We start from the raw sequence: 13,332 nt of genomic DNA on the forward strand, positions 1-13,332 counted from the left end.
TATAACCGGTGGTTTGCTCTTTGTTGTAAACCTTGGGTTTACACTCCTTATTAGGGTGTCTCTCGAGTGTAGACGCCGACCTCTTCGATACCAATCTTGAGTTGGTAGATGCTGTGAAGTTGTTTTTACTAACAATGAAAACGATTCTGTGATCATCAGCTTTAAATCATCTTGTGACTTGGACTAAATGAAGACATGGATAGGCTCAATACAGCGGGAACTCAGCGTAATTGGCAGTCCATAAATATAATCAAACTGTATATGAGCGACTTTGGTCTTTGCGATGCATGGCGCTCCCTTCACCCCACCAGTAAGGAATATACTTTTTTCTCACATGTCCATCACTCCTACTCTCGTCTGGATTATTTTTTGGTCAGCAGCTCACTGCTGAACGACATTTCAGACACTGAGATTCACCCTATAGCTGTCAGCGATCATGGTCCTGTATCTTTAACACTCATGCACAAGAATAATACTATGCCAAGAAAAAACTGGAGATTTAATATATCACTACTTAAAGATGAAGACTTTATTAAATATTTTAAAAAAGAGTGGACTTCATATTTGGACTATAATGACACTCCCGAAACATCAGCTTCTGTTCTATGGGAAGCAGGGAAAGCTGTGATGAGAGGTAAAATAAGTTCTTTCTCATCACATAAAAAGAAAAAAGAAAACAAAAATATTCAGGAATTAGAAAAAAAACATCAAATCACTAGAAGAAGCCTACGCGTCCCACCAAGATCAGGAAACATTGAACAAAATACGCAAAACAAAACTAGAATTAAATGAGATAATTGATAAAAAAAACAAAATTCTTAGTACAAAGACTACGCCTACAAAATTATGAACATGGTAATAAATCCGGTCAATTTCTAGCAAACCAGCTAAAAATAAATAAATAAATAAAAACAACTATATGTGCTGTTCAAGATTCATCTGGGAACACAATATATGATCCGATACAAATAAACAACATTTTCAGGGATTTCTATAAAACGTTGTATTCACCACAAATAAACCCATCTAAAAAAGAAATTGATCAGTTTTTGGACAACATAACTCTTCCAAAATTATTAGACACTCAAGCAATGGCACTGGATTCACCACTGACACCAGGTGAACTCCAGGAAGCCCTGATAAGTATGCCCAATAATAAGGCTCCAGGTCCAGATGGCTTCGCTGCAGAATTCTACAAAGAATTCTGGTCGATTCTAGCACCAGTTTTCTACAGAACGTTGTTGGAAATTAAAGAAAAGGGCAGACTTCCATCAAATATGAATTCTGCAAACATTAATCTCCTGCTAAAACCAGGCAAAGACCCTGTATATCCCTCAAGCTATCGTCCAATATCCCTTATAAATGTAGACCTTAAAATAATCTGCAAAGCTCTCTCAAAGAGACTGGAGAAAATAACCCCCCTCTTAATTCATCCTGACCAAACTGGTTTCATAAAAGGTAGGCACTCATCAACAAATACACGTAGATTACTTAATTTGATAGACTGCTCATACAGTAAAAACATCGAAAATACAATATTCTCTTTAGACGCAGAAAAAGCATTTGACAGAGTTAACTGGAAATTTCTATTTGCAACTTTACACAAATTTGGTTTTGGATCCTCTTTCATAAACTGGTTAAAAATATTATATAATTCCCCAACAGCTTGTGTTAGAACAAATGACCAGACATCCTCCAGCTTCTGTCTCTTGAGGGGCACCAGGCAGGGATGCCCACTCTCCCCTTCACTGTTTGCAATTTTTATTGAACCACTAGCAGCAGCAATTAGACAGAATTCAGTAATTAAGGGCATAAAATGCAAGAACGTGGAACATAAAATCAGCCTTTATGCGGATGATGTGTTACTCTTTCTCCAAAATTCACAAACCAATATCTCTGGGGTGATTGAATTGATAAACTCTTTTGCAAGAATATCAGATTACTCAATTAACTGGTCAAAATCTACAGTTCTACCGATTAATTGCTCCCTCCATAATTCCTCTTCTACACCACTGCAATCGGGAAATATAAAATATTTAGGTATTAATGTTTCTCCCAAGCTTGCAGATCTAACTAAATTAAACCATATCCCACTTTTAAAGAAGGTAGAAGATGATCTGGCTAGATGGAAATGTCTACCCATATCACTCATGGGAAGGGTTGCCGCTATAAAAATGATGGTCTTACCAAAAATAAATTATTTATTCTCAATGATCCCAACTAAACCGCCACAAGATTGGTTCAGATCTCTAGATTCATGTATGTCCAAATTCCTTTGGAAAAATAAACCCCCACGTATAAGCTTAAAAACACTACAAAAGACCAAGGATAAAGGAGGACTAGAACTGCCTAACTTTCAGCACTACTTCTTAGCCAACAGGCTTCAGTTTATCTCAGGATGGCTAAAACATACCCTCTTAGATGAACCTTGGCTAGATGTAGAACAAGCACTTTGCAATAATCTAGAGATTTTCAGATCTACCATTTATCAGCTCAAACATCCATGATGCTTTAAAAGCATCAACATCAGCTCTTCTCTGACAGCATGGTGGGAGTTTCTAAAATTGACGGCGTCTTCATTAATCCCATGCAAACGTACACCTATCTGGAACAACCCTGGCATATTACAAAACAATAATATGATAAACTTTTCAGATTGGAGTGGTAAAGGAATCAAATATTTAGAACATATACTAGAAGGAACAGAATTTATTTCATTTGACGGACTAGTTACACAATATGGGATCAACAAGAAAAGATTTTTAGAATATCAACAAATTAAATCCATAGTAAAAAAGAAATTTAAACCGGGTCAAGTTGAACTACAAACACCACCAAGTGTGGTTCAATTTCTTACTCTTAAAACCCCCAAATTACTTTCCAAAATATACAGAATGCTTTCTAAAACAGATGAATCAATATCACTTCCTATTGCAAAATGGGAAGCGGATTTATCAGTTAACTTAGACCTAAACTTCTGTCTCAGATTTGCTTAAAAACCTTTCATCTAATTAGAAATCCCAGTCTTCAATTAATTCAATACAAAATATTACATAGAGTGCACTATACAGGTCATCGGATGTTCAAGATGGGCTTTACATCTACCAACAACTGCTCACACTGCCAAACCAATTCACCGGACAATTATATCCACGCTCTTTGGTTCTGTCCACCAGTTCAGAAGTTTTGGCGCGAGATATGTGAAGACTTATCGAAGTGTCTGAAATGTATCATTCCAACCTCCCCCTTAGTGTGTTTGTTGGGCAGCTTAGATAATGTCACTTCAGAAAAGAATATCGCCCATATGGTTTTCACTGCCCTATGCATAGCCAAGAAAACTGTCCTCATGAACTGGAAAAATAAAAATAATCTTAATTCTAACCAATATAGAAATTATCTATTAGATTACATTAGTCTTGATACAGCCTCTGCCACCACATCAGATCAATTGCTCTGGGCTCCTTTGATCAGCTCCATCACCTAGTGGGGGTGGGGGGTCATAGTTTGGTCCCGCCTTCACTGTTGTGATTGGTGTGGGGGTAGGGACAGGCTTAGGGCGTCGGGGGGTTCCCCGGAGGCATCTTCCTTGGGGGGCTCAACCCGGGGTAGCGGTCATGTCCGGTTAGGGGCTCTGTTGGCTCTCAGGTGACTGTTTCCTCGCGGCTGCGTGCAGCGGGGCTAGGGGAGGGTCTGTGCTGACGGACGTGGGTTACTGACCTGGTAGCCTGGCTGCCCCTGGGTGGGTCCGGGATGGGCGTGAGGTTCTGGGGGCGCTCCGTCTCTGGGCTGGGGCCCGGGCCGGGCCTCGGGGGCTTGGGTCCTGGTTGGTGTGTTGCCGGGGTTGTGGGCGGGTGGGCACTTGCCTCCCCATCTCCAGCTGCCTCCCTCTTCCCGCTCCACCACAACCACCCACACATGCAGGACCTTGGAGTAGGGGTATGTCACCAGGGTGCAGAGGAGGCTATCCCCCCCCCCCCCCGTCCCCTTCTGGCTGCCTCTGCCTCAATTTTATCCCACAACTTAGACATTCACATTACTCACACTCTCATTACACATACATATAGGATCTTGGGGGTGGGCACGATACACGGAATCCAAAGTACCATCAGGGTGTACACCCCACCCCTGGCGTCGTTGCCCACCTCTCAATGTTAAATACACGCAGACATTGAGGGCTAGCAGGAGGGACTATGCGCTTACCTGCTGCTCTCTGGCAGGTAGCTCCATGCCCTCCTGGGTTTTAAATGCACCTTAGAACACACATGCATCAACACTACAATGAGTGGGTGGAGGGAGGTTTGGAGTCTTCTCTCACCCCCATTCTCTGCGGCCTGCTGGAGCGGGGGGGCTAGGAGGAGGAGTTGGCCGTCCGACTGCGGTCTGGAGTGTGGGGCCTCCCTGCTGCTGCGGAGTCGGGGCGGTCTGCCTCCCCCCACCGCAGGGAAAAGGGTAACACCACCTGGGTCTGGGTGCAGTTCCCCCCTCCAGGGGCAAGGGTACCTAGACCCGGTTTGTAGAGTACGCTTGGGGAGTGTGATCGTGTGTACAGCGTCTCTTTATGTCTGTCTCCACGTTGGTTGAGTGTGGAGTAAGTGCATATGAGAGCATGAGGGTGGGAATGGATGTTTGTATATGTGTGTGCCTGTATGTCTGTGTCTATATGTCAGGTTGGGTATCAGACGCCACCTCTCTGGGGACATCTCAGGCCCTCCAAGGTTTGGAGGCCTTTCTCCCCCTACCACCACTTCCCCTGCCAGTGGCGGACTCTCTCAGACATCGGTGCGTTGGTGGTTCTTTGTATCCGGGGATGGGCGTCCAGGTACACACCGGCTCACTCCTTGGCGGCCGCTTATCGGGGCCTGGGGCTCGCTCGGGCCACTTCGGAGGTGGGGTGCCCCCGGCCTCTCGGCCTACGGCTCGGTCACTCAGGCACGGCTGGCTGCCGGCGGAGCTCACTGCAACTCCCCCTGGCTTCTGCTCCGCGGCTGCTGAGTGAGCCCTCATCTGGGACTCTCCTCAGCTCTTTCTGGGACAGTGGCGCGGCTGCCCCTCTGTTGGTCTTCCTTGGTTTCTTGTGTTCTGGGGGCCTCTGGATGTCTGGAGTTTTGATCTCCTCCATACCTGCTTCATGCCCTGGAGGACGGGGCTGTGCCCCCCCCCCCCCCCCCCCACAAGCAGACCATTACATGAAGGAACCTTTTAAAAAAAAAAAAAACAAAAAAACAAAACAAGCGCGTCCATGCTCACAGGTGTACACACGGGTGCTCACACCCACAAACTGCACCCTTTTTGGATGCTACCTCAAAGCACACTGTGTTCTGTTGATCTTATGTGCTGCACAATAATGTTTAACATTTAGTATTTACTGTCATATTCCCATATATCATTGTGATGTTGTTTATTCTATTACTCTTGTTCTCTTCTGCTTGCTTTCTTTTTTCTTTCTCAGCAGGTGATCCAGGTGATTGATATATGCATTTTTTTCTTCTCTGCCCGTTCTGTTGGTTTTTGTCTTTTGCCCTTCTCCCCCGTCCCTCTTCTCAGCTGTTTCTCTTTCCCTCTTTCTTTCTCCCCTTCTTTCCCCCAGTCAAGTCTGTCCCGTATTCAGTAAGTGAAAATAAAATAAACAATAAAAGGTGAATCAAATGGACCATTACGGCAAGGCTGGGATGGTCAATTTGGTAAAGTAAATCCGTTGGGCATCTTTCTTTGCCTTTAGACAACAATTCTGATGGCAAAAGAGCCAAACGGGACAGGCAACAAAAAAAAAAAATCATCTTGTGATCTTTCAGGGTTTTAGATGTTGCTGAGCTGGTTGGTGCTTTCCTTATTTTTAAGTGTACCAGACTGTTGATATGGCCACAGCTAGAGTTTCTTCTTCCTCTCTGACAGGTTTGTTTTGGTTTCACAGCCCAATGATGGGCCTCCCTCACTTCCATCAACATCTTCTTGGACCTCATATTGAAAGTTCATGCGAAAAGCTACCAGTTCAGTTGAAATCAGCTTCAGATCTTTAATCTGCTTAATTCAATTATGACACTATTTCCTGGTGAACTGTCCAATTACTTTTCAAAAGGAAGAGTATCTGTATCAACTACCGTCTGGTGGCCTTCAGACTGAATGCAGGTTTTAAGTATTTCGGCAGGGACTTCCTTTTTCAGACAGCGAAGTTACGTCCATGTGCTGCCGATTCAACTCAATTTTATTTTATTTATATAGCACCAAACAGACAACAACAGTCACCTAAAGCTGCTTTATACTGTAAGGCAAAGAACCTACAATAATAAGGATGTAATACTTGTGTTAGAGCTCCTCAATTAAAGTCTACACTTCAATCACATTTGGACTGCTTGGTTTATAAACCACTGTGGTGGTGCACACAGGCAAAACTAGAAAAATTGCGCCATTGTCTAAAAACTTATGGATTGTCTCTTAGTCTGTTTCACTTCAGCTAACTGGAGCCCCTGAGTTGAATTTCTCGATCAGTTTGTGTTTGTGGTGTTGGCATCTTTGGAGATTCGCACTAACAGAATCTTCAAGAAGTCTGAGCTCCAGTTTTGGTGGGTGAAATTGTTTGATTTTTTTATCTGTGCCTGTGTGATGCCATCATACAGAAGAAAACATTTATTCTTCCTTTGCAATGACATGCTATGGTGTTGCTGAGGTAAGTGTGGTGCGGCTGGAAAGACTTTCTTTTTTCCCCCTCAATCTCAAAACCTTTTTAACACTGAGACACAATACATATTTTAATGGGAATATTCTGGTAGTTTCCACAGAGGAAGATCTGTTGCTTTAATACAACTTTGACAAACAACCAAAGACAGCCACAAACATACAGAATCAGCCTCGTGCTTGTTGTGTAGGCTAGTATCTAATCAACACACTACCTGCTTTAAGTTTCACATAAAAACTAACCAAAGTTGAAGAAAAGTGATAAAGAAGAAAACAAAAGCTTGAAAAAACAAGCTGTGAGCCAGCTGACGAGCTCCGCGGACACAGCGGCAGCATCCTTCCATGACCGTGAGGAAGAGGAGGAGGAAGAGGAGGAGGGAGAGGTCAGGGAGGAGAGGGAAGGAGGAAAAGGATGTAGTTACTCCACCGACGCCCTCATCTACTTCCCTCCCCTCCTTTTCCTCCAAAAACCCCAAACAAAGCAAACGGTTCCTGCTCTGGCATGTTCCCAACAAAATCCATCTGCCTCCTTTCTCCCACCTCCTCCCTCTTCATCTTCCTTTTCCTGGACAAAACCACATTCATCTGTGGTCCAACTATTTACTTCTAACAGCTAAATCTACATGCAATGTCTCACGACACACACAGATTGTATACCAATCAGAAATGAGATTAAACCCCCTCTGATGAAGTGGTTTATAAAAATCTTAAATGCATTTACAGTGGTCATGCTGTCCATTAGATGGCAGCAGCGCACACGTGGACAAACCCACATCCTATTGTGATGCAGAGCGAGGAGACTGTTGAGCCAAACAGTGAAGGTGAAGAAACAAAAATAAAAGCTGGGAGCTGACGTCCTGCTAACAAAGGTCATTTACAGGCTCGCTTAACCTCTACATCTACAAAAAGGCCAATTCTTGAAACACTAGTTTTCCAATGTTTCTTTCCCTCTTAAAAGGTTTTTGCTTATTTTTTAGCTTTTTATTGCTTTTGATCTGAAATAAATCACAATCACAAAAACAAAATAAACAATATGACTCTACTGTTAAACCAGCTTAAATGTGATTAAAGGGTTTTTTCAGCTGCTCCTATTCATGAAAATAAAATCTGATTGAATGCAGACAAACTGCTTCAAAACACGTGTGTATCTACAGGACGGTGACAATACATCTACAAACATATGTTACATCTAAAATGCTTAGTTGTACACTGCTAACAGTATAGAATATGAATTCACTGGTCAATTTATTAGGCACACCTGCTCAGATGGTCGTTAACCGAATCAGCCAATCACATGGCACCAAGTCTGTGCATTTAAGCAGGCAGACATGCTGAAGACGACCTGCTGAAGTTCAAACCGAGCATCAGAATGAGCAGGAAAAGTGACTGGAAGGCAGCTAACTCAAATTACAACCAAGGTGTGCAGAAGATCATCTGAATGCATAACATGAAGCAGATGGGCTAAAGCAGCAGAAGGCCACACCACTCCTACGCCACTCATGGCAGGTAAGACCTGCACAGGCTCACCGAAACTGGACAACAGAAAATGAAAAATGGTGCCTGGTCAACACGAAATTGGAAATTTTGACCACCGTGTAGCCATCCTATGATACCCACTACCACAAGCATAACACACCATGAAACAAATGTTAAAGGACCTCAAACTGGTTTCTTGAACGTGACATTAAATTCTGTTTTCTCAAACAGCCTCCAGAATCGTTAGGATGTGGTTGATCAGGAGACTTACATCATGCAGCTATCATATTGACCACAATTTCTATCTTGCATGGCAAGATTATACACAAAGTTGATGCTATGAAATTAACTGACCTCAATTCAAAATTTTTTGTAAAAGTTAAAATATTTCCCATCAGGCAACAATCAGAAATGGAGGAGCTGGAGCTCAGAGTCGAGGCTTTTAGATTGAGAGAGAAAAGTGAACTAAACTGTTTGTAATGGTAAGTTCTGAAAACATGTTTCCGTAATTTGATACCAGCTGTTGGTTGGAGTCTTCCCCCTATTTGCTGTGGGAGGCAAATATTCAAACTTTGCTTTATTTCTGTTACAAGAGAAGAGTAGAAATTCCTGTGAAGTACCTCTAAATATAGTCAGGCAACCAGAAAAGAAAAGAAAAAGAAAATTATGATCTGTCATATAACCCTGTTTAAAAGTAATAACATTTAGTTTTAACAGGGGTGTAGGATGGGTCATAAAAATATGTCCCAATAAATAAACACATCCCAAAAACGTTGAACTGAAGCAGGTTAACAAAACAAGGTTGTACCAAATAGGGCTGCCACAAACGATTAGTTTGATAGTCGACTAATCAGATCATGCATCCACTGGGCGTAAAACGTACAGCTTATTGCACCAGCATGCGTCTCCTCTTATATAGCTATGATTAGCTTACAGCTTGAAGTGTTTAAGGTATGTGCTAACTGAAAATAAAGACAAGATGATAGTTTATTAAACTTTTAAATGAAATTTGCAGATTGTCTCAGTGGAGTTTAATAAACTCAGCCGTCTGTTCTTTCTATGTAAAATTTAACAGGACACTGGAGTAAATTCTCGACCATTTCACACTTCTGTTTAATCAGTTCTGTTTGACGTTTATTCAGCTGTGTAAAAACTATAACTTTAATCTCAGCCAAACCAATTTACTGAGGAACAAATAAAACACTGAAAAAAGCCAAACAATTACATTTTTAAATTATCTGAGTGACTTATATATCATGTTTAACCTGAGTAGGGGGTTTGAAAATAATGTGCCGGGAGATCACTGTTCTCGCCGGCTCTAGTGAGCCTTGAACCCTCTAGCTATTGAGCAGGTGGGTAAGAGACATCTCCGAAAACGTCGGAGCACTTTTGCAAATATGTGATGTCTTGATAAACTGAGCAGATATTTGAGATTTACACAGCTACATTCTCGCCTGAAAATATATTAAACGTTTATTTTGTGACCCAGAAAGAATAATAAGAGTAATATTAAAACTAAGTAGCTGCCGCCATTGTTGAAAACTGGAATTGGCTGGGCCGCTTTATGAACTCTAAGATAGGTTGGGCCACGAAGGATACACCCGACCCATTCTTCAAATCTGGGGAAATGAAGGACTCATTTTTCGGCCACGTTTGGGGGAGTCTTCGAAATTTGGACAGGCTTCATCGTGTCGCTGTAACGTAATTGGCCTACAAATGCGGCATCCAAAGGATGCGGCCGCTAAATTTGGACACAGCTATGAAACCGGACACTGCTTCTTCTTCTTCGGGGTTTAACAGCAGCTGGTATCCCAGGACATGTAGTGCTGCCATCTTCTGTTTCAGTCCGTTATTACACTCTTAAATACTACCACTTATTCCTGCGCCTTTCGGGATCTTACAAAGCGTCAACCGACGCGTCGACTATTAAATTAGTCGTCAACGATTTTAATAGTCGACGTAATCGTCACTAGTCGACTAATTGTGGCAGCCCTAGTACCAAATGAGGCAGAACAAACTGAAGTAAAAAAACCTAAAATTAAATTTTGTGGGGCACAACCTAGAGGACCTCAGGCTGTTAATATTTCCTCTAACCAGTGGGTCACCCAGGTGAGTAAAATGACACAGGTGGACGTTTGCTGGAGTTTGATTTCCCCACCTCATTGATGAACTTGATGCACTCTAGAAACATGTAGTCCTGATGGTGCTCGTTCACCACCCGCTCGTCGACAAAGTGCCGAGGCTCCAGTGTTGGGTGATCTGAGGAGGAGATTTGGACCGTAAGTGCACATGCTCAACAACGCGTGTCACTATGCACCTGAAGTACAGCAGTTTTAGTTCATTTTAAGTGTTTTTAAAGAAAAGAGGGGGAAAAAAGGCTACTTCCCTTCTTAATTTCATATTCATTTCAGGCACAGAAGGCCCACCCACTTATGTTTACGAGGGACAGCCAATCAGAATAAAGGTGGGCTTAAACTAGGAGGAGGTACCAATTTGTTATACAGACAAAGGGTGACTTGAAGGGCTGCTTCAAGGTCCAGGATAAGATAAAGAAGGATTATTTTAAACTGATGATCATGCAAAGCTACTATAAAAGAGTCCAAGTACAAAAATATGGAGCTGGAAAAGTTTAGTAGCGTCCTGCTGAAATATGGAAGGCCCTTCCTGAAAAAGATGTCTGGACGGTGCATATGATGCTCTAAAGCTTGTATATACCTTTCAGCACTGATGGTGCCTTTCCACTGATGATGAACCCACATACCATCAGAGGTGCAGGCTTTTGAACAGAGCGAGAGGAACTTTTTTTTTAAATCTGTTTCAGTTAGTAGATGCAGTGTTTTGCATCATCTTCTGCCCACCTTTGCTTCTGATAAACCTTTGAGCCATGTTGCTAAAATCAAATTCCAAATAAGCTCCTATTTTTCTTAAAAATGTCAGTTTTCTCAAACACCTGAAGTGGTTTCTGTGTTCTAATTTGAATAAAATAGGGGTTTATACGATTTTTATTTACACTTAAAATCATTGCCTGCGTTTATAGAATCAGGCTTTGATATTAAAGTGAGCTTCAACCTTCACACGTTGAAGTAAATAATGCAAGTCTTGCAAGTGTTTGCATTATTTTTAAACTGGGTTATGAGTGGTGTTTTTTTTTTGTTTTTTTTGTTTTTTCTTAAAGTTTAATGTAGTTGGGGGTTACGAGTTAAAAGTACCAAATTTCAACTTGCATATGTACACTTTGAAGGCATGTAACTGTGAGAATATTTAAAGTATGAGGGTAAAACTGCTTCATTAAATAAAGTTACTGTACATGAAAAAAATCAGCTGATTCATGTGGGAGTCACTGATTTTTCACGCACTGACCCAGATATAATATGTTTACTGTTAGCAGCTGCAGTTAGGCTGGTATGTCTGCCTCTGATCGATAATGGACTGAGGACCCCTAGTGTACAGGGACAGTCACTGCACGACATGTATGCAAACTTAAAAAGCCTTCACATTTTCAAAATGTAGAAAATAAAAATAAATAAACAAATAAGTGTGTGTGTGTGTGTGTGTGTGTGTGTGTGTGTGTGTGTGTGTGTGTGTGTGTGTGTGTGTGTGTGTGTGTGTAATACACACACACACCTATATGTATAGTTCAGCTTAGGTTTGAGAAATTTACTCATACTGTGTTGTCCTGAACTTCTTAAATCTTACAATCTGACAAATACTGCCATCGTCACCATAACAAGCAAAACTATCCATGAAACTTAAAAATGACACTAAAACATAATACTTTTATGCTAAAAGTGAACAGAAATGAGCAAACCCACATAAAGCAAATAAAAACGAATGAAAATACAAAGACCTTCTGACAATAGCTGCCCACTCAGCCAACCTCAATGAGACACTGTCTGACACCAAAATTGAGGATTATTTTCTTTTCTCTTTATCTAATTGACATAAACTAAAACTGCTAATTTACATCTGTCATCTCACATAAAAACATTACACCAATCAAATAAGACAAAAAACCATCAGATAGAAGTAAGATGGTCAAAGGTACAAGGTTTCAGCTGAGTCTTAAATGTGGGAATAGTAGACCGCTCTTTTATTGCCACTGGAAAACTGTTTGAGTATTTATTTCCTTTTACTGACACCGCAGTTTGTCCTAATCTAGAGCATCTATGAGGCACCTCACAGTTCCCTCTAGTGGTGGCCAATAAGTTATAATCTTTGAGGTTTGCATCATATGTTAAGTTCCACAGGAGAAAAGACACCTTTCCTGGAATAAGGTACATGGATCAGGTAGCTTCTTCCCTCGAAGCCACCAGTTATGTCATCCTTAGATGAAAAATTTCTTCTCACTTCTATCTCAGCTTGTAAATAATCATGAATGAGCTGAACAAATTGATTACTTTAAAGGATTTTTTTTTTTTTTGGAAATGGAGGAAATGAAGGAGTGCTCAGTTTAGACTTAACAAGCAGACTGGTCTAAAGATGTAGAGGAAATCTCATGTGCTTCCCTCCACAAAAACACCTGATGGCTCTTACCTATAAACTGGGAGCTGCCCCAGATGAAGGGGAGAAACTGGAAGTCATCCAGCCCCCAGACACCCTGACTCCCAGCCGGCTCCATTCTGTAGGTCTTCTGCAGTTTCCGCATCACTTCGAGATACCTGAAAACACAATCAGGACAATGTTCACGTGCATGTAGTAGGGATCAGTCTCAGCAGCGACTGTTTCATTCTGGCACAGGTCTGTAATAACGTCAGAAATAATGTTATTAGAAAGAGAAAGAGAGCAAAAACTATGGAGAGTGTAATAAAAGCAGGGAGAGTTTAAAAAAAAGAAGAGAAGTGCGTGGGGAGTATAATAAACAGTGGTGCAACGGATCAAAAATCTCACGGTTTGGATCGGATCAATTTCGGATCAGCAAAAAAAGAAAAAAGACAAATTTAACATTTACTTATTGAAGTATTTTTTTTCCTGTTAAAAACATTCAACTCAAGACTCATTCCACGCAATTATTAAAAAAAAATTAAAAATGATACAATATAGGGCAGTACAGTCTTTGTATCTACCACTCAATTCAATTCAATTTTATTTATAAAGCGCCAAATCACAACAACAGTCGCCTCAAGGTGCTTTATATTGTAAGGTAGACCCTACAATAATACATATCGCTCATTATGAGCGGTCACG

At 41.4% G+C, this 13,332-nt stretch overlaps 1 protein-coding gene across 1 annotated transcript in view; it reads right to left on the bottom strand.

Annotated features, from left to right (window-relative positions):
* The window catches only part of ptpa (protein phosphatase 2 phosphatase activator), a 30,830-nt gene that overhangs the window by 10,919 nt on the left and 6,579 nt on the right, over positions 1–13,332 (bottom strand). The window contains exons 7-8 of the mRNA XM_085413346.1: positions 12,682–12,806; positions 10,307–10,407 (exon numbers count right to left, since the gene is read on the bottom strand). Coding sequence (XP_085269472.1) covers positions 10,307–10,407; positions 12,682–12,806 — 226 coding nt within the window. The remainder of the gene's footprint in view (positions 1–10,306; positions 10,408–12,681; positions 12,807–13,332) is intronic.

This window comes from Rhamphochromis longiceps, linkage group LG7 (genome assembly GCF_057381845.1).
Source record: "Rhamphochromis longiceps isolate RC_006_pf linkage group LG7, R_longiceps_female_GT1.1, whole genome shotgun sequence".
Classification (NCBI taxonomy): Eukaryota; Metazoa; Chordata; class Actinopteri; order Cichliformes; family Cichlidae; genus Rhamphochromis; species Rhamphochromis longiceps.